At 40.4% G+C, this 19,351-nt stretch overlaps 1 protein-coding gene across 1 annotated transcript; it reads left to right on the plus strand.

Moving 5' to 3' along the window:
- The first annotated feature begins 409 nt into the window (after positions 1-409).
- EXOC1L (exocyst complex component 1 like) lies at positions 410-18,062 on the plus strand. Its single transcript, XM_070949113.1, has 3 exons — positions 410-530; positions 15,412-15,542; positions 17,796-18,062. The coding sequence occupies exons 1-3, from the start codon at positions 410-412 to the stop codon at positions 18,060-18,062; spliced, it is 519 nt and encodes a 172-aa protein (XP_070805214.1).
- The last annotated feature ends 1,289 nt before the right edge of the window (positions 18,063-19,351 follow it).

Below are 19,351 nucleotides of genomic sequence, written 5' to 3' on the forward strand. Positions count from 1 at the left end.
CCCGCCAATAGTCTTAACTCTAAATGGAAAATCATCTCAATCAATACCTCCAGGCAGCTGTAGGGATAACGGAAGCAAAATGTTGTTCGTGCGAATGGGGCTTTTGTGTTACTTTCGTTAATGATGCTTCTGCCCCATGATAGCCAGGGGGCTGCTAAATCCCATGGGAGGGGATATTTATTTTCATCAACAAATTATGACAGAGCAGAGGAACTTTGGAGGTAACCGGACACTGAGTGAAGCTACTGCTACTGCTGCTTCTCTAGCCAGCAAGCTGGACAATTGGAACCTGGTGGCTTGATGGTTTTGGTCGCAGAATTAATTTTCTAATCTCTGGAGCAATCCACATCGGAGAAGAAGCGAAAGGAGTGGAAAGAGAAGATCCCAAATTGTGACACAAATCAAGGCAATGTCATCACTGTTGAAGGAGGATCTCAACAAGAAGCTATTCAGAACTCTAGGGCAAAATTTGTATGGGTTCATTGAAATTGAGTGTTCAGGACAAGACCGGTTTTATCTCTGTGCTTCAGGTAAATGGGATCGGGACATAAGGGGAATTAACTATCTCTAGTTGTTTTCTATCCATTCATTATACTGTAAGAGTATTTTCCTGATTCAAAATTGATTCCAGCCATTAACTAACTTGGCGTTCTGAGAAAAAAATACTATTCTATTAGCCTCAGTTCCTTTATCTGATAGAGGGGAAATATACTGCTATATTATTAATATATTGTTGCATAATTTCTGCAAGTGAGATGCTTTAAATATACTTGATATTTTGAACGTACTAAAGTAGTTAAGTATTACAACCTGACAGGATCTACATCGGATAGCTGTATTTATAAGGATTTTCAATAAATGTCATAGCAGTCTAAAATAAGATAGTAAACCTAAATGCATGTACTTAGAATTAAGATCTGTTGAAATCAATATAGTTTCCTTCAAAGTAACTGACTGGTATTAGGCTTTTAAGGTGTTCAGGATTAAAAGGCTAATCAACTGCACACATGGATTTTAAATATTAATAATCTAAATTCATAGTACAATTACTTATATAGTATTAGACAGTACCCTTCCCCCAAAAAATTTGATATGATTTTTTTCAATAAATGTTTTAGATGTCTCGTCGGTAAATTCTTATTGCTAAAGTGGTGGATTAAAGATAGTATGCTTGAGAAATTGAATTTCCTCAAATGCTGACTGAAATGGTAAACATCCTTGTCTGAAAGTAATTCACATTTAAGTAGTTTTAGATCAATATAGTTAGGATTGAGCTGTCTTATTTTGTTAACTTCCTATTTGAAAAGGACCTCATTGATTATTTTTGAATTAGAAGAAATTTTATTTTCCCATAGAAAGCAGCAGACTAAATCTTTCAGTGAAAATATAACTAGATGTTAATAAAACACTTTTGGTCTGTTGCTTTAAAAATGGTTAGTTCAGGCATTTTTACTTATACATGTAATAACCCTTTTCTCTTATTTTTGCTTCTAATATAAATAAAGACTGTAAGTTCTTATTTCAACATTAATATTTTAGAGCCCAATAACTGATGCAAGTCACTTTTTATTTTGCAAATCTAATATCACTCTTCAGCCCATTTTTATAATGAAGCAATGTATTACTGATGAGCAGTACTTCCATCTGGTATAAAATATCTCATACTATCTTAGAAAAATATTTTAGCCAAGAAACATCTACATGTTTGTTTAGAGTACTCCATTGTTTTGACTTAATGATTTTTCTTTTTCATGATATGTTATCACTATTTTAAAATAAGTCCTAAACTGTGTATCAAAAAAATCTAGACTTGTAATATCGATTTCACTGAATAACATTTTAAGTAAAGTTTAATTAATAAGAAGAGGCACCGATTGTAATTTTTCACATTGCTAAATATTTCTTAATGCAGGATATGCAGAGAATGTAGATACAGAAGGATGACTTTTTCCCCTGAACTATTGAAGGAGCTCCTATAATACCACTAAAAGTACTATATCCAAAGCAGTAAGAGAGGATTGGTGCAGAATTTGAGCTTGGAACGTTAGAGAAGATAAGATTAAATGTAACTTCACATTATATATAATGAAGTAAAGGACAGAATCAGATAAATGGATTCTTTTTCAAAGTTGGGGGGGGGGGAAATTGTGCCATGCTATCTGCAATTAAAAACCTGATAGGAAATTGTTATCAATTCTGAGGAAAGTCATGCATAAAAAATAAGAAACTTCTTCAAGATAACGCACAAATACACATATAAACTGGTATGCATCTGTGTGTGAATGATTTCTTAAATTTAATATTGCTTCATTTCTTTGGTGTGTACCCCTTTGGGACACACATGTGTTGTGAAGATATCCATTGGAAGAAGGATGGCTCTCACTCTGTTTCATTCTGAGTTCTGAATGGATGCCACTTTTTGTTTTATGCATCCAAGCAGATTTGCCATTTGAAATAAAATCTGAACAAATATTGGGGGGAAAAATCATTCTAAAACTCAGAATCTGTTTTGCCCACTGAAATCTATTTTAGCGTTCACTCCCTGTGCTTCTTGCCTCATTTCCTTTAGCTTTAGAAGGAAGCTCAGTTCCAATCGATCTGATTGATCATTGAATTGCTCAGAGAGGACCTACGTAAATTTCCACAAACTACTGTGTTTCCCCAAAAATAAGACCCTGTCTTATGAGAGCCGAGGTGGCGCAGTGATTAGAGTGCAGAACTGCAGGCTACTTCAGCTGACTGCTAGGTGCAGTTCAGCAATTCAAATCTCACCAGGCTCAAGGTTGACTCAGCCTCCCATCCTTCCGAGGTGGGTAAAATGAGGACCCAGATTGTTGGGGGCAAGAGGTTGACTCTGTAAACCGCTTAGAGAGGGCTGTAAAAGTATTATGAAGCGGTATATAAGTCTAAGTGCTATTGCTATTGCTGTCTATTATTTTATTTTATTTTTTGCCACCAAAAAAGGGACCAGGACTTATTTTTGGGGGGGATGTTGTCCACTGACTGACCTCACTTGCGGGTGTCGCCCCTGGCCTCTTTTTTGCTATCAGAGGCCTTCAGGAACTTCTTCATCCAGCAAGGCCAACAAGGCTTTCCTGAAGGCCTTTGCCGCAGGAGAGCAGGAGCCTGGATAGCTCAACAGACTAAGCACTGTAATTTAACACCAGCTGTCTGCAATTAAAGTAAGATCGAATCTCGCCAGGCTCAAGGTTGACTCAGCCTTCCATCCTTTCTAAGGTAGGTAAATTGAGGACCCAGTTTGTGAGAGCAGTAAGCTGACTTTGTATAAAAATATACAAAAGTATGAAGGCTATTGCTTAACGCACTGTAAGCCGCCCTGAGTCTCCGGAGAAGGGCGGCATATAAATCAAATTAAAAAAAAAAAGCCTTGCTGGCTGCAGAAGAGATAGGCCGAGGTGTGCAAGGCCTGGCTGCACTATCCTAAAGTAAGTAGTAGGGCAGCTCCACAACCCCATCCCCACCCTACCTTAATTTTTATCCGTGCACCCTGGTGTGGGTGGAGCCTTGATTAGGGCTTATTTTGTGGGTAGGGCTTATATTGGGCACACATGTAAAAATCAAGCTAGGACTTACTTTCTGAGTAGGTCGTATTTTCGGGGAAACGGTAATTTTGAAAGGAAACTAAGCGATTGCTAAATTACAGGAAAAATCCAGATTTTTCCCCTCCTGTTCCCTTGTATCTGATTCTTGAAGACTGCTTGGCAAGTCCCTGCAGTTTTCTTGGAAGCGTTTTATATAAATGATTTGCCATTGCCTTCTTTTTAGGACTGAAAGAAAGTGACTGGCCCAAGGTCACCTAGCTGACTTTATGCCTAAGGCAGGACTAGAACTCACAGTCCCCCAGTTTCTAGCCTGATGCATTAGTCACTACATCATACTGGTTCTCAATGGGGAGTTGTTCACGTATCAAAAGGATTTGTGGTTTTATTTTTTAAAGAAAAGTATTTTGTGCTACTTTTGAAAATAGGAGGCTAAAGTGATTAAAATTGCCCTAGGCATGTTCTGGCCTTTGCTTCAGTATAATAATGTTAAATGACAGTTATAGCTTTATTTACTTGAAAGTAGATAAATAGTAAAGAAAAATAAATTCACCCTTAAGTCAAACTTGACTTTTGATTTCTTCATCCAAGCAGGTTTTTTGGCAGTGTTATAGCAAAAGGATTGTTATTGCCTTAGATTAGAATGGATGTTTTTGTTGTTTTGTTTTTGATTCCACAGTCTATCCTACAGCTTTAGAATTTCTATATGATTTCCCAGGGGTGAAACAGGTTTTGACAGGTTCTGGAGAACTGGTAGCGGAAATTTTGAGCAGTTCGGAGAACCAGTAGCGGAAATTTTGAGCAGTTCGGAGAACCAGTAGTGGAAATTTTGAGTAGTTCGGAGAACTGGCAAATACCACCTCTGGCTGGCCCCAGAGTGGGGTGGGAATGGAGATTTTGCAATATCTTTCCCCTGGAGTGGAGTGGGAATGGAGATTTTGCAGTGTCCTTCCCCTGCCATGCCACCAAGCCACGCCTACAGAACCTGTAGTAAAAAAAAATTGGATTTCACCACTGTGATTTTCTCAAACAAATTCTAACCACAGCTACCCTTACTTAGATTCTGAAATCAACCAAGGTTAGTTACGTCTATCAGTGTTTATCACTGAGATGAATATTGCAGATATCTAGATAGGATGCTGAGGATCTCTTATTGTTTAAGAAAATATGTAGGGACTTTTTGTATGCCTCCAATCTAAAACCATGAAGAATTGCCAATTAGTTCAGTTGATATTCCGATGCACCAAAGGATCTGAATCAGCATAAGACCATTTTTTATATTCCTATTCAGGTTGGTCTTAGTGTCATATACTGTTGATATAATTTTCATTCTCTATGACACACACAAACATACACGTATAATAGGTGACAAGTTTCATCCTATATTCCGACTCCTCAGTAACGGGTGGGATTCAGCCGGTTCAGGCCAGTTTGGGCGAACCAGATGCTAATTTTACATCTGGTTTGTCGATCTGGTAGTTGCAAGGTCTGGCTGGCCTAGCTCACCCCACCCCTCCTCTCCCAGGAGTCTTCATGCAGCCTGTTTTGGATGCCAGGTAAGTGCAGGCCCACACAGAGGCTCTGGAAGGGTGAAAACCGGGCCTCCCAGAAGTTCCAGAAGTCTGGAAACGGGCCTGTTTCCGGCCTCCGGAGGGCCTCCAGAGCCCGGGGGAGGCAGTTTTCGCCCTCCCAGAGGCTCGAGGAAAGCCTCCAGAGCCTGGGGAGGGCAAAACACACACACACACACACACACACACACACACACATCGTGGTGCAGGAGGCCAAGTAGGCCACGCCCACCCAGCAACTGGCCAGAGAACCGGTTGCTAAAATTTTTGAATCCCACCCCTGATCAGACATGTGGAGTCATGATGAAACTCATCACGTACAGTCTTCTCACAGGGAACACCACCACACAGGGTATCTGCCCATCCTTCCAGGTCAGAGAACATGATTGCCCTCCTGATCCCTTCCTTTAAATGTTGCCATTGGAGATGCACTTTTTTTGTGGCTGCTCCACCCTTCGGAACAGTCGTCTCCATGAGATTTAGAATTTTCCCATCCTGTTAGCCTTCCGGAGAGCTTGGCTCTTCACTCAAGCTTTGGGATAGAATAGAAGTGAGCCCAGCAGAAGTCAGGGAATGGATGTGATGTTGTAGTGCCATTGTTGAGGTACATGATGTCATTGTGGAGTTTTGTCTGTTTTATTTAACCTGTTTTTATTTAATATTGTAATCCATCTAGGATTATTTTGTATAATACAGGTGGACATATAACTTTGGTAAATAAATAAACACACTGTTCTAAAATAGAGACATTTCTATCTTCTAAGAGAGTTGGTGGAAATTATTATTATTATTATTATTATTATTATTATTATTATTATTATTATTATTATTTAATTAATTAAATTTATATACCACCCTACTCCCGAAGGACTCAGGGCGGTGAATAGCCAGAAAATAAAATACAAATGTTAAAAACCATTTAAAATGTTATTGGCGAGTTATTGGCCCCCACAGAGAGGGCTCGCAACTTGGGTGTCCTCCTGGATGCACAGCTGTCTTTAGAAGAGCATGTGACGGCCATGGCCAGGGGGGCTTTTCATCAGGTTCGCCTGATTCGCCAGTTGCGTCCCTTTCTGGATCAGGACTCCCTACGCACAGTCACTCAGGCACTCGTCATTTCCCGCCTGGACTACTGCAATGCTCTCTACATGGGGCTCCCCTTGAGGTGCACCCGGAGGCTCCAGCTGGTGCAGAATGCGGCTGCGCGGGGGATTATGGGAGCGAGAGGGCGCTCCCATGTGATACCTCTCCTGCGCGAGCTGCATTGGCTCCCGGTGGACTTCCAGGTGCGCTTCAAGGTATTGGTTACCACCTTTAAAGCGCTCCATGGCATCGGACCTGGGTATTTGCGGGACCGCCTTCTGCCGCCAATAGCCTCCCACCGGCCAGTATGCTCCCACAGGGGTGCCGTCAGCCAGGCAATGTTGGCTGGCAACCCCCAGGGGGAGGGCCTTCTCTGTGGCAACACCTGCCCTCTGGAACGATTTGCCCCTGGAGATACGGAGGATATCAGATCTCTGGGCTTTTCGCCGCGCCCTAAAAACTTTTTTCTTCCATCAAGCAGGGCTGGCGTGAAACACCCCCCCCCCATTTTTAAGATATTAGATTTTTTAATTGTTTAATGGGTTTTAGTCATAAGGTTCTTAATTTTCGGCCAAAGGGTATAATTCTTTTAAATTTTTAAAATTTGTATTGGATGTTTTTTACGTGGCTGTACACCACCCTGAGTCCACCAGGAGAAGGGCGGTATACAAATTTAAATAAAATAAATAAATAAATAAATAAAATACATTAAATCCTTTGGCCCAGAAAACAAATTTAAAACACCCCAATTTATAAGACATATTTAAAATTTAAAAAAGCAATTTAAAACAGAGGTTAGGCCAGGCCAGCCTGCTGGAATAGGAATGTTTTGAGGGAACGGCAGAAAGCGCGCAGATCCGGAATCCTCCGTATATCCGGGGGGAGCTCGTTCCAGATGGCAGGTGCCCCCACAGAGAAAGCTCTCCCCCTGGGGGCCGCCAGTCGACACTGTTTGGCCGACGGCACCCTGAGAAGCCCCTCTCTATGGGAGCGTACTGGTCGGTGAGAGGCTACTGGTGGCAGAAGGCGGTCTCGTAGAAATGGTGTAAAACCTTCACTCTATACAGATCATGATATATTATATCATACCGGTATTATCTCTGTTTCTTTCCGAGAGGTTAGGGGAAGATATATGGTATATCCCATTTGAATAGACCATATAGATTTGTATGTGTGTGTGCGTGCTTCTACACTACTTACACAGAGTCTCAGAAACACTGCACATTCAGATCAGGGGTGGGTTCTACTTACCTTTACTACCGGTTTGCAACAGGAACGCGCCTGCGCGCGCTCACTTCTGCACATGCGCAGATCACCCATGATGATATCGTGGCAGGTGGGCGGGACCTCCCGCCGGTTTTACTACCGGTTCTATAGAACCGGACAGAACTGGGAGCAACGCACCACTGATTCAGATTGTACATTTGTACAGTGGGTTGTATTAAGATTGCTTGATATACAAGGATCTCGGTTTTTTCCTCCTTCTGAGTATATATGCTACTGACTGGATGTCTTATATCCCCTGTTCTTTAAAGTAAAAGTGCATAATATAGGTAAAAATCAGTAAAAAAATAAATCACAATTGTTTGTCAGGAACTGTAAACTAATTTAGTTCAAACAGAATTCAACATTCTATGAGGAACACTTTATAACATATTGTACCTGTCACCAAGAACTGCTGGAAAAGCTAGGTTTTAATTATATTTTTAAATCCGAGTAAAGTTGGAATCATAGACATCTCAAGAGGAATGCTGTTTCAAAGAAAGATAATAGTGCAATATATTCAATTATTGATTTGTTACAATGTTCTTACCTTCTTTTAATTGTAGCTAGCTGATAACCTGGCATTGCCCGGGTATTTATTGATCCCAATCCTGTATTAGACAGAAAAAGGAATGAATTATATCTATAAGCGTCAAATCAAAGTAATTTTATTTACAGGGTTTTGAAAGACACTTGGGCCTGGGCTTGTTACCAGTTGTAGAAGAAAGCTGGTTCAACCACTGTGGTGAGAATTAGAGATCTAATTGCCCTGGCCAACAGCCTGGGAAAAATTCTACAGGGAACAGCCTTTGAGGTGATTATCTGCATTAGCAGGCACCTCCCCCGACAACTTGCCCTCTTTGCTTGAAGCTGAGGGCCTAAGGTGTTTGGTTTTTTTTTTTTAAAGAACCAATCCCCCTTACCAGAGGGAGCCCCCTTGTGGAGTACTGTGATGCCGTTACCATGGCAACTCCACTGTGCTGTACAGTAGAAGCCATTTTAAGGCACAACAGGCTGTATCTTAACAGAACTTGAATCCAAAATGCACAGTATCACTGTCAAAAGTACTGTGATTTGACACTATAGAAATAATTCATTCCTTTTCATTTCAGCAGACCAGGCGTTCCAGAGTTATGCTGGAACATACACACCCAGACACACACACACACACACACACACACCGAGGGATATTAGGGGTGTCTTACCCACCCACCCACAGTATTTCTTTCCAGAGAGTAAGTCATCTGTGTACCAAGTTTGGTTGAAATTGCTTGAGGAGTTCCAGAGTTATGCTGGAACATACACAAACGTGCACACACACAGCCATTTTTATATATACAGATTAGCCAGCCAGAGTCATGTACTGAGAGAAGTGACATATAAACTGATTGCCTCCTTTTAAGAAAATGTATCTGTGAGACAATTTTTTCTGCTTTTAATTATCTCCAAATTTGAGGTGATCATGAGAAATTTTGTTCCTTTATTCTTATACAGCATTATTTATCTATCAGAAGGCAGTCATTAATCTTTATTAAGTCTTGACTGGTTCAAGTAAGCTTTGTTGAATAAACCATAGTGGCCTGGTTCAAGTCATTATTTAATATAATATACGCAAGTAGATTGTAAAAAACAATGTAGCAAGTACATTGTTAAAATACAATAACACCATTTCCCTAAGAATGCATTCACGTAATCAATTTATAAAAGATGTGTTGCTATTAACAGAGTTACATTTGTTAAGAATAACAAATGCCAACCTTTATGTTTGGAGATCTTTTCTATGAACTGTTCTCTTGAATTTCTTGGCCATCTAGGACCTCTGAGAGGTTATAATAAAAATTCACTCAAAATATTATTCATATTTTTTGGTTATAATGCCAATGAATTGGAATAAGTAGCAGAATTTCAGGGATACTTAGCAAGACTTCCTCCTGACAATTCATCCTTGAAAAGGAACTCAATCGGGTTGAAAGGGGTGAAATCCAGCAGGTTCTGGAGAACCGGTAGCAGAAATTTTGAGCAGTTCGGAGAACCGGCAGCGGAAATTTTGAGTAGTTCAGAGAACCGGCAAATACCACCTCTGGCTGGCCCCAGAGTTGGATGGGAATGGAGATTTTGCAATATGCTTCCCCCAGGAGTGGGGAGGGAATGGGGATTTTGCAATATCCTTCCCCCAGGAGTGGGGAGGGAATGGGGATTTTGCAGTATCCTTCCCCTGGAGTGGGGTGGGAATGGAGATTTTGCAGTATCCTTCCCTTGCCATGCCCACCAAGCCACATAATGCCCACCAAGCCACGCCCACAGAACCGGTAGTAAAAAAATTTGGATTTCACCCCTGCACTCAATGCTAAATCACTTATAAAATTTGGAAGCAACTTCATGACATGGAGTTTCAAGTCGCGAAAGTGACTGCAGTTTGAGATGCATGTGCAAATCCAGAAAAGTTTACTTAATAATTTTTTTAAATCACTAAATTTGATTCCAACTTAAATTAACTGCATTTATATAATCTTTAGCGAAATCAGGCACAAAGCTTTTTCCCTCCTTAATATATTTTGTGGCTGAAACAATAAATTGAAAAATACAAAGAAGGGGCTAGGAAAACATTGTCATCTGGATCTAGTAAAGTTCTGCAAATGAGGCAAGGCAGTTACGTATAAAAATCATACTGGAGCTTAATTAAGTCATGTGCTACCTCAGTCTATTGATTTTAACAGGAACTAAGTAGAGCTAATGTAATCTGGATCTAATCCAAGGCTATTATTTGTAGGAACACCAACCGTTTTTAAATGTCATAAAGTCACTTTTAAAATTACTTGGATGAAGGTTTATTTGGCAAATAACATGGAGATAGTTTGCCATTACCTCCCTCTGCAAGGCTCTTGAGACTTTCAGACCCTAGTGTATCCCAGAGGCTGAGTTGACTTCAGGGCAAATACAGATCAGGTGTAAAAAACGAAAGCAAAGCTTATACTCCCCAATAAAACTTTGGTTTCTTTTTCTAATGTCCATTTTCTCCCAAATATTCAAATGAAAACACTTCGGAGTCTGAGCCTTGTATCAGTTCTCCATATAAGTAAAATATGAGTAATTGGGAAGTTTAAGGCTAATTATTTGGCCTTTTTCTTACATCAGGGGTGTCAACTCAAGGCCTAGGCGCTGGATTCGGCCCGCAGAGTGCTTAGATCTTGCCCACGGGGCTGCCCTGGAAACAGCAAAGAACCGGCTTGCGGTGTTATGGAATGATGGGACCAAACAACATTCCTGGGTCAGCCAGAGACAGTTTTATTGCGCAGTTTCAGAACCAGATTTGTATCTGTAATTCTGAACAAAGAAGAGCTCTAATACAACTGCTTTTATACATATCCAAGACAAAGGATTTTGCGAGCACAGCAGTTTTCCATATATGGTTAACATACATTTGTTACATTATAATTGACACTTTCTAATTACTAAATTCTTTCATTATTTTCTAGTTCATAAGATTATCTTGGCTAAACAACCTTCCTCAATTCTGGGTTTGCTGATGCATAGATTCATGACTGCTTTGGATAATAAGTATCTTTTTGTTACATATGGATGTCTTTGCATCCTTGACAGCTAGGCCCCTCAGAAGATATATATTACATATGGATGGCCTTGCATCCTTGACAGCTAGGCCCCTCAGAAGATATATATTACCAAGAATGGAATTTAGCTGATTTAGTGTAATCTCTAAACAAGCACATTTCTTTCTTATAATAATGTGAATAAAGAGGGTCCTTCAGTGTTCATATAGCTGACCCTGTACTATTCCTACATCATTCACATTAGCGGTGCCTCTGCCAGCAAAAATGGAGCTCAGGAGGGCCGCGGGCGGGAATGGGGTGGGAATGGAGATTTTGCAGTATCCTTCCCCTGCTATGTCCAGCAAGCCACACCCACCAAGCCACACCATGCCCACCAAGCCACGCCCACAGAACCGGTAGTAAAAAAATTTGGATTTCATCCCTGATGCAATCCCTCTGATTTTTCTACTTGTGTAATTTGCCCATAGTAAAAAATTAACCCGCGAGATATAGTCTAGTTATTTCTATGGTATCACTATATTGACTTATTGATTTTTATTTTTTAAATTATTATCAATTGTTAGAGCCATCTTTAAAAATGCAAATATTCAGTTATTGCAATGGTTCTTTTAGCTCATTAGTCTCTATGTCATAATCACACCTTTGCATAATTAGAGGTGGGTTTCAGCAGGTTCTGACCAGTTCGGGAGAACCGGTAGCGGAAATTTTGAGTAGTTCGGAGAACCGGTAGTAAAAATTATGACTGGCCCCGCCCCATCTATTCTCTGCCTCCCAAGTCCCAGCTGATTGGGAGGAAATGGAGATTTTGCAGTAACCTTCCCCTGGAGTGGGGAGGGAATGGAGATTTTACAGTATTCTTCCCCTGGATGGGGTGGGAATGGAGATTTTATGGTATCCTTCCTCTGGAGTGGGGTGGGAATAGAGATTTTACAGTATCCTTCCTCTGGAGTGGGGTGGGAATGGAGATTTTACAGTATCCTTCCCCTGCCATGCCCACCAAGCCACACCCACAGAACCGGTAGTAAAAAAATTTGAAACCCACCACTGCTACTAATTTGTGTAATCCAGCAGTTCTCAACCTGGGGGTCGCGACTCCTTTGGGGGTCGAACGGCCATTTCACAGGGGTCACCAAAGCCCTCTCTTGCCCCCCCACGCCTTCACTCACCCTCACTCTCTGCTCTGTTGGATCGCCGGCTGTTCGCTTACCCCACCCACTCCCAATCTATTGCTGCCTCCTGAGTCCCAGTTGATGGCTAGAGGAGAAAAAACTGTTTAAATTCTTGCCGCAGGGCTTCAAAGGGCCGCCCTATAGCCAGTGGTGGGATTCTGCCGGTTCTAGGGGGTTCAGCCGAACAGTTTGTTAAATTGTTGGCTTGCCCCGCCCCTCCGCACCACTATTTATTGCCAATAAATAGTGGTGGGCGAGCCAGCAATTTAACAAACGGTTCGGTGTTTTTTTGTAATTTTATTGGCCCGTGGAGCTTCAGCATAGGCTAATTAGCCCTTGATTAGATTGGCTCCTGACTCTCAGCTGATTTGCTCTCAGCTGTTTTGCTCAGGGCTCTGCTGCTTGCTGGGGCAGATTTTTTTCCCCCTAGCTATGCTGAAAAATGAAAGTGAAAGTAAAGCAAGCTGTTGGCTTTGCTGTTGCTGCAACGTTGGAAAATTAGGCAGGCAGATTTCTTTTCTTTTTCCTCACCAAAAAAGGTAGGTGCAAACAATGAGAAATTTAGGGAAAAAGAGGAGAGTTCAAGATTTTAAAACACAAAAGAAAAAAAGCTCTATTGAACTAGGGAATTGTAATAATTGAGATACTATTAATAATTGTATATTGTGTTGAAAGCAGAAATGGTTAAGTTGTGGTTTGGAGGAATATATGGGGGAAATTATTTGGTTTATTATTATTGGTAAATATAATTAATTGATTTGTAAGAAATTGGATTGCATGGAAATAATTGGAATATTCATGTTCATATTCATTAATATACAAAAAAGGTAGTTATATAACTAATTGATTTATATTAAAATGTTGAATTTATATTAAACAACTGTAATATTACATAATTAACCAATGTGAGGATGGATATAAAAATAGATGACAAAGGGAAGGGGTATAATATAGAATCGAAGGGAAAAAATGAATTTGATTAAGATTAGAGATGAGGATGAAGGGTAATATTGGTTTTTTACAAAAATAGATGAGGAATAAATATGGCAAAAAGGAAATATAGAAATTGTAAATTTAATTGAAATGACTAAACACTGGTTAAATTTGTGAACCGGCCAAATACTCTGTTCAAAGAAAATACATTGTATGTTTGTATGTGTGTTTCTAATTATTGTTATTTATTCATATTTGTTCTCTTTTATTCTTTAAAGTTTAACAATTCATTCTTTATCTTAATATCTTTATATTTGTTTGGGGTTGGCTTTCTTCCCTTTCATCTTTTTTATTGTACAGCAATCTTTCTCCTCAAACCTACCACCTCTCTCTTTTCTTTCCTTCTTACTTTCTCTTCCTCCCCCTCTTCTTCTCCTCCCTACTTCCTCTTCCTTTCTCCTTCTCCTCCTCTCTTCCTCCCTCTCTTACCCTCACTCCTACTCTAATTTCCCTTCCCTTCCTTCATCCCTCTCTATTGCTGTATCCTTTTATGCATATGGACTACTCAGAGGGCTGAAAAAGTTATTTCTGACTGATCCTCGCACTTTTGACCAGTCCTCGAACTTACGACTGTCCTCACATTTTACGTTTTTGCCCTATCTTGTCACCATGGTGAAGAGAAGCAGTTGTGAAATGAGTGACATGGTTGTTAAGAATGCTACAATGGGCATAAATGATGACCAGTCATAAGTGCGAAGACCGGTCAAAAGTGCAAGGACCTGTCAGAAATCACTTTTTTCAGCCCTCTGGGTAGTCCTTTTGTGCACATGGACTACTCAGAGGGCTGAAAAAGTTATTTTTTACTGGTCTTCACACTTTTGACCAGATCTCAAATTTACGACTATCCTCACATTTTACGTTTTTTGCCCTATCTTATCACCATGGTGAAAAGAAGCAGTTGTGAAATGAGTGACATGGTTGTTAAGAATGCTGCACGGGCATAAATGTGAGGATGGTCATAAGTGTGAGGACCAGTCAAAAGTGCGAGGACCTGTCAGAAATGATTTTTTTCAGCCCTCTGAGTAGTCCCTATACACATAGCCATGGCCACCCAGTCACATAACCAGCTAGCCACGCCCACCCAGTCACATGACCTCTAAGCCACGCCCACAAAATAAGCCACACCCACAGAACCGATAGTAAAAAAATTTAGAACCCACCCCTGGTTGGGGGTCACCACAACATGAGGAACTGTATTAAAGGATCGTGGCATTAGGAAGGTTGAGAACCACTGGTATAATCCCTGCAGGCATAATATTAATATCAAACGTATTTTTTTAAGATTTCAGTAATACAATGATTTTATATTTCTTATTAGCTCTTTTTAATATTTTTAGTCATCACTTAAAGTTTCACCTAAACTTTACCAATTCTCACTGTATTAATTGTTGTGTTTAAATTTTTACACTTGTAATTTTAATTGTATTGGTATCATGGTTTATAGTTTGCACTAGCTATTTAAAAATAGTTAATTTGTATACATATACATTTATTTCATTGAGAGGGATGTTATCCTATATTTCAAAATTTTGTTTTGCGGGTCAGTGCTGGAATCAAGATGACTTCATGTTGCTTATTTCTTTTAAATCATGTCTTCCCTGATCTACAGTTAAAGTTTTCAGAGTAATTTGTAATTATTATTTTTAAAAAACCCTTCTATATTCCAATAGATTTCCAACCTAAAAGACACAACACAAAAGGAATATTGGGCATTAATAATATCATAAATTCTTTAGCAGTAGATAGTTTACATTAGCAATACATTAGATGCAATGAGGTCTACTTATATTTAAAATAAAAAACAAATTGTACAAACATTGACCCATCAGTAAATTGTTGAAACCATTAAAGAATTTGGTGTTATGATTGCAGTCATAGATTGGAAATAAATCCAACTTATTTCAAAGTAAATATGCTTCAAATCTAATTTTAAGTTGCCCTTTTAAGTTTAAATATGGACAATTTGTACATTTTATTTAAATATGTACATTTTGATATCATAGGTAGAGCTTAATTAATTAATTAGGTTAAATTAGTTTAAATGGCTTGAATGCTAAAAGCAACTGCAATTGCTGAATCTTAGAAATGCTGGCCCTAACTCACCAAGTGCTATTATTAGAAGGCATTTTTTTTCTTAATAAAGATTTTATTTTTGCATTCTGTATGAAAATATATTGTGTGTGTAAACCAAATGTTCATCCTGCAGTGTCAAAAGGTGAAGAAGTACAAATATCTATGGTAAAACACTACAGAACTGGCCTTGAAGAGAAGTATGAAATATCTGAAAAATGGCTTCTAGATGATTTGGAGATGATAGATGGAAAAGAGGCAGATTCTGTAAGTGCTGCATTTTATTACAAGGCATATATTCTGTTGTTGATGTTATAACAGCTAGAATGTAAATGTCTGTGGAGATTCTCAGTCATCCGGGTCATAGTTGTCTCAAAGGTGCTTTTTCAAAAGGCAACTGGACTGTTTTTTCCTTGAGGAAAACGTTTTGCTTCTCATCCCAGAAGCTTCATTAGTTCAGGCAGGATGGTGGGAATGATGGAAGGATTAGTACTGACTGGATTGGGGGGAGGTTGGAAGGATCATATTTCTCTGCAGTCATCCGGTCATTAGTACTCTCCCTGAGAGCTCTTTAGGCCAATTCTGTCCCCTCAGGATTACCTGTATCAGAGTTCAAATGGGGGAGGAAAGTTCTTGGAACTGCTGAAAGGACATCTTGTAGTCATGAGATAGATGGTGTCTGTTGAGAGAGGGCTGCTCGATGTTAACATAAATGGCCTCTTTTACCCCTCTTTCAAATCAATGGTCAAAAAGAGGCCATTTATGTTAAAATTGAGCAGTCTAGTACAGTGGTGGGTTTCTACCGGTTTGCCCCGGTTTTGGGCAAACCGGTAGTGGCGGTGACGGGAGACTCCGCCCACCCACCCTGACGTCATCATGGATGCTCTTCGCCAGAGGTAGGTTTCAGGAGGTTCTGACCAGTTCTGGAGAACCGGTAGCGGAAATTTTGAGTAGTTCTGAGCACCAGTAAATACTACCTCTGACTGGCCCCGCCCCCATATATTCTCTGCCTCCTGAGTCCCAGCTGATCGGGAGGAAATGGGGATTTTGCAGTAACCTTCCCCTGGAGTGGGGAGGGAATGGAGATTTTACAGTATCCTTCCCCTGCCACACCCACCAAGCCACGCCCACAGAACCGGTAGTAAAAATTTTTGAAACCTACCACTGCTCTGCGCATACGCAGAAGTGCCACGCGCGAGAGAAGTGACGCACGCACTCACACGCTCACAGTTCCGAACCGGTAGCGAAGGTAAATGAAACCCGCTACTGGTCCAGTGTCAACAAAGGGGAAAGGAGAAGACACCAACTATCTCCTGCCTACAAGGAGGTCCTTTCAGCAGTTCCAAGAAGATTTCGCCCCCATTTGAAGTCAGGATACCAGGAAGTACAGGGTTATACAGTCCAGGCAAGGTAATTGAATCACTAAGTATGAATATAGCAATTGCAAATTACTGTTATCGTTGCAAAATGAAAAAGAGAAAATGAATGTGAATAGGCAGGAATGTGCCTATTTTGACACTATAACTTCAGCATCACCAAAGGGAGCCTTTACTCATGCTGTCTTTGCCACATCCTTGGCTGATTGTTAATTGTTGCTCTATTTGAAGCTATCCTGGGAAAACTTCCAAAACATCGTAGTTAGACTGCATGCCTTGCTAAAAGATCTCATTAATTGGCAGCTGGTTTCCAACCACAATTGATCTGATATTCTAATCAACTCTCTTACCGCCTCGGTCAAACCCTTCCTTATTTTGCATGCGGATAAGAGCTCTTTTTGTCCCTACACTGCTTTCAGAAGAACAACCAACACAAATCTCTTTTCTTTTTTTTTTTGCCAGATCTTAGAAGGGCAATGGTTCTCTATAGCAGGTGTCTCCAATCTTGACAACTTGAAGACTTATGGACTTCAACTCCCAGAATTCCTCAGCCAGCAAAGCTGAGCAAAGCTGGCTGAGGAATTCTGGGAGTTGAAGTCCACAAGTCTTCGAGTTGCCAAGGTTGGAGACCCCTGCTCTATAGTACATTTTACAGATAGTCCTTGATTTACAATCATTCATTTTGTGACTGAAGTTTCAACGGCACTGGAAAAAAGTAACAAGACCATTTTTCACACTTAACAATCAGCATCTCCATGGTCATGTGATCAAAATTTGGACAATTGCAATTGGCATGTATTTATTATGATGGTCGCAGTGTCCCGGAGTCATATGATCTGTTTTTGTGACCTCACAAGCAAAGTCAATGGGGAAGCAAAGATTCACTTAACAACCGTGTTACTAACTTAATAACGGCAGTGATTTACTTAACAACAGTGGCGAGAAAGGTTGCAAAATGGGGCAAAACACCCTTAACAACTGTTTTAGCAATGGAAATGTTGGGCTCAGTTATGTCTACAAGTCACCTGTATTGTTTCATAGATGCTACTTTATATCTGCCATGTTATTTTAAATTCTGTGCTAGTCTGAATCTTCTTTCTGAGCAGAAAGGCAGCAAATAAAACATTATTTTTGTTCCTTTTAGGATAATCCATGGTTCGATTTGCATTTCAAGCAAGTTTACACTTGGGAAGCTTACAGCTGTGCATCTAAATACGCCTTTGCAAGAATAGTAAACCAGTTGAATGAGATGTACCTGCAAAAGGATCTGAAGATTGTGAACTTTGATTTTACCTACATTAACGACGCAGCACTCTGGTCATCAAATAACGGGGATTGCTTAGTACTTATGAGAATCTGCTTTTACGCATTCAATCTTGTGTGTCTATCTCTGTGCCCCCTGCCAGTTTGACGGTTGTAGCTACATCCAGATTTGAATATGGCTACCAAAAAGCTCGATATTCAGTACTATATCAGGGTTTCAATTTTCATAACATTTTTAGCCAATTGTTCTTTCAGTCCTGATAATCGATTTAAGTACCAATTTCCTGAAACCAATATTTTTCAGCATTCACAAAGCATGTTCAGGTTAACTGTAAACTCCACTGAATTTATCTGGCTTGCTTCTCAGCAGCCATTTATTTATTTCGGCTGCAAAGCTACACAGCACTCTGGTATGTGTTACTTTTGTATATTATTTCCCCAACTTTCCAAAAGAAGCCATAAAGTCTTGCACAAATTATATAAACCCTGTGTAACTATGCACGCAGTGAATTTCTGTGGAGTTTTGTTGCCTTTGCAATAATTTTTCTGTGGACTTTTGAATAAAAACATTTCCACTGCCTTTGGTCCAACGATTCTGCAGCAAGTTGTGATGACCCCAAAATGCATAGTGATGCATTTTAACAAATGAAGTCATGAAACAAGTTATGGCCTTGCATACTTGCATCTCAGCTTCTGATGTAAGCAAGGAACCCACTGTTCTGACCAAGGCCTCCTGAGTCAGGAAAACACAGGAGTAGTCCCAAAAACCTGTTTTATTTTAACAGCTGTGAATTCTGTTCATTCACAGATGAGTCCCAAATAGTTGTAAAGAGTCCTTCGGGATAAGGCTGATAATCACCCATCTTTATTTCCCTTGACACGCTGCCAATGACCTAATTGGCAAAGCCACACGGAGTCTAGAATCAAACAGACTTTAAACTGCACAGAATTAACGTTGCTTCCTGCAAAGGGCCCAAGTGCCTTTGCTCCTCTTTTAAGTCTTATGGGAGGGGCCAATCATCCCCAAGCCCTACTCCCAAGTTGTCCCTTTTGTTTTAACTGTTCTTGCCTTCTGGCAGCTCTGCGCATGCATGCACTGGGAACAGGCTCCCCCTGTTCCTCCGCCTCGTTGAGGTCTGACTCTGGAGGTTCCAGAGACAGTACGTACCTCCCAGATGGCCCTTTCTCTGCCTCCGATGCAGAGCCTTCATCTGAGCCTTCCCCAGACTCCAGGACTGGCCCATGTCCAGGGGTGGGTTCTAAATTTTTTTACTACCGGTTCTGTGGGCGTGGCTTATTTTATGGGTGTGGCTTGTAGGTCATGTGACTAGGTGGGCGTGGCTAGCTGGTCAGTCATTTCTGGAAGGTTCTCGCACTTACGACCAGTCCTCGCACTTACAACCTGACTCATTTGTTTGCTTTTAACACTGATCAGCT

The sequence above is a fragment of the Pituophis catenifer genome, unplaced genomic scaffold (genome assembly GCF_029215685.1).
Source record: "Pituophis catenifer annectens isolate HBS135680 unplaced genomic scaffold, rPitCat1.0.hap2 SCAF_8, whole genome shotgun sequence".
NCBI classification, from domain to species: Eukaryota; Metazoa; Chordata; class Lepidosauria; order Squamata; family Colubridae; genus Pituophis; species Pituophis catenifer.

Excerpts from the sequence above, each read along its gene's own strand:
- EXOC1L (XM_070949113.1), top strand. The coding sequence starts at position 410 with ATGTCATCACTGTTGAAGGAGGATCTCAACAAGAAGCTATTCAGAACT. Across the intron at positions 531-15,411 it reads GTTTTATCTCTGTGCTTCAG|TGTCAAAAGGTGAAGAAGTA; the intron begins GTAAATGGGATC and ends TTCATCCTGCAG. Across the intron at positions 15,543-17,795 it reads ATGGAAAAGAGGCAGATTCT|GATAATCCATGGTTCGATTT; the intron begins GTAAGTGCTGCA and ends TGTTCCTTTTAG.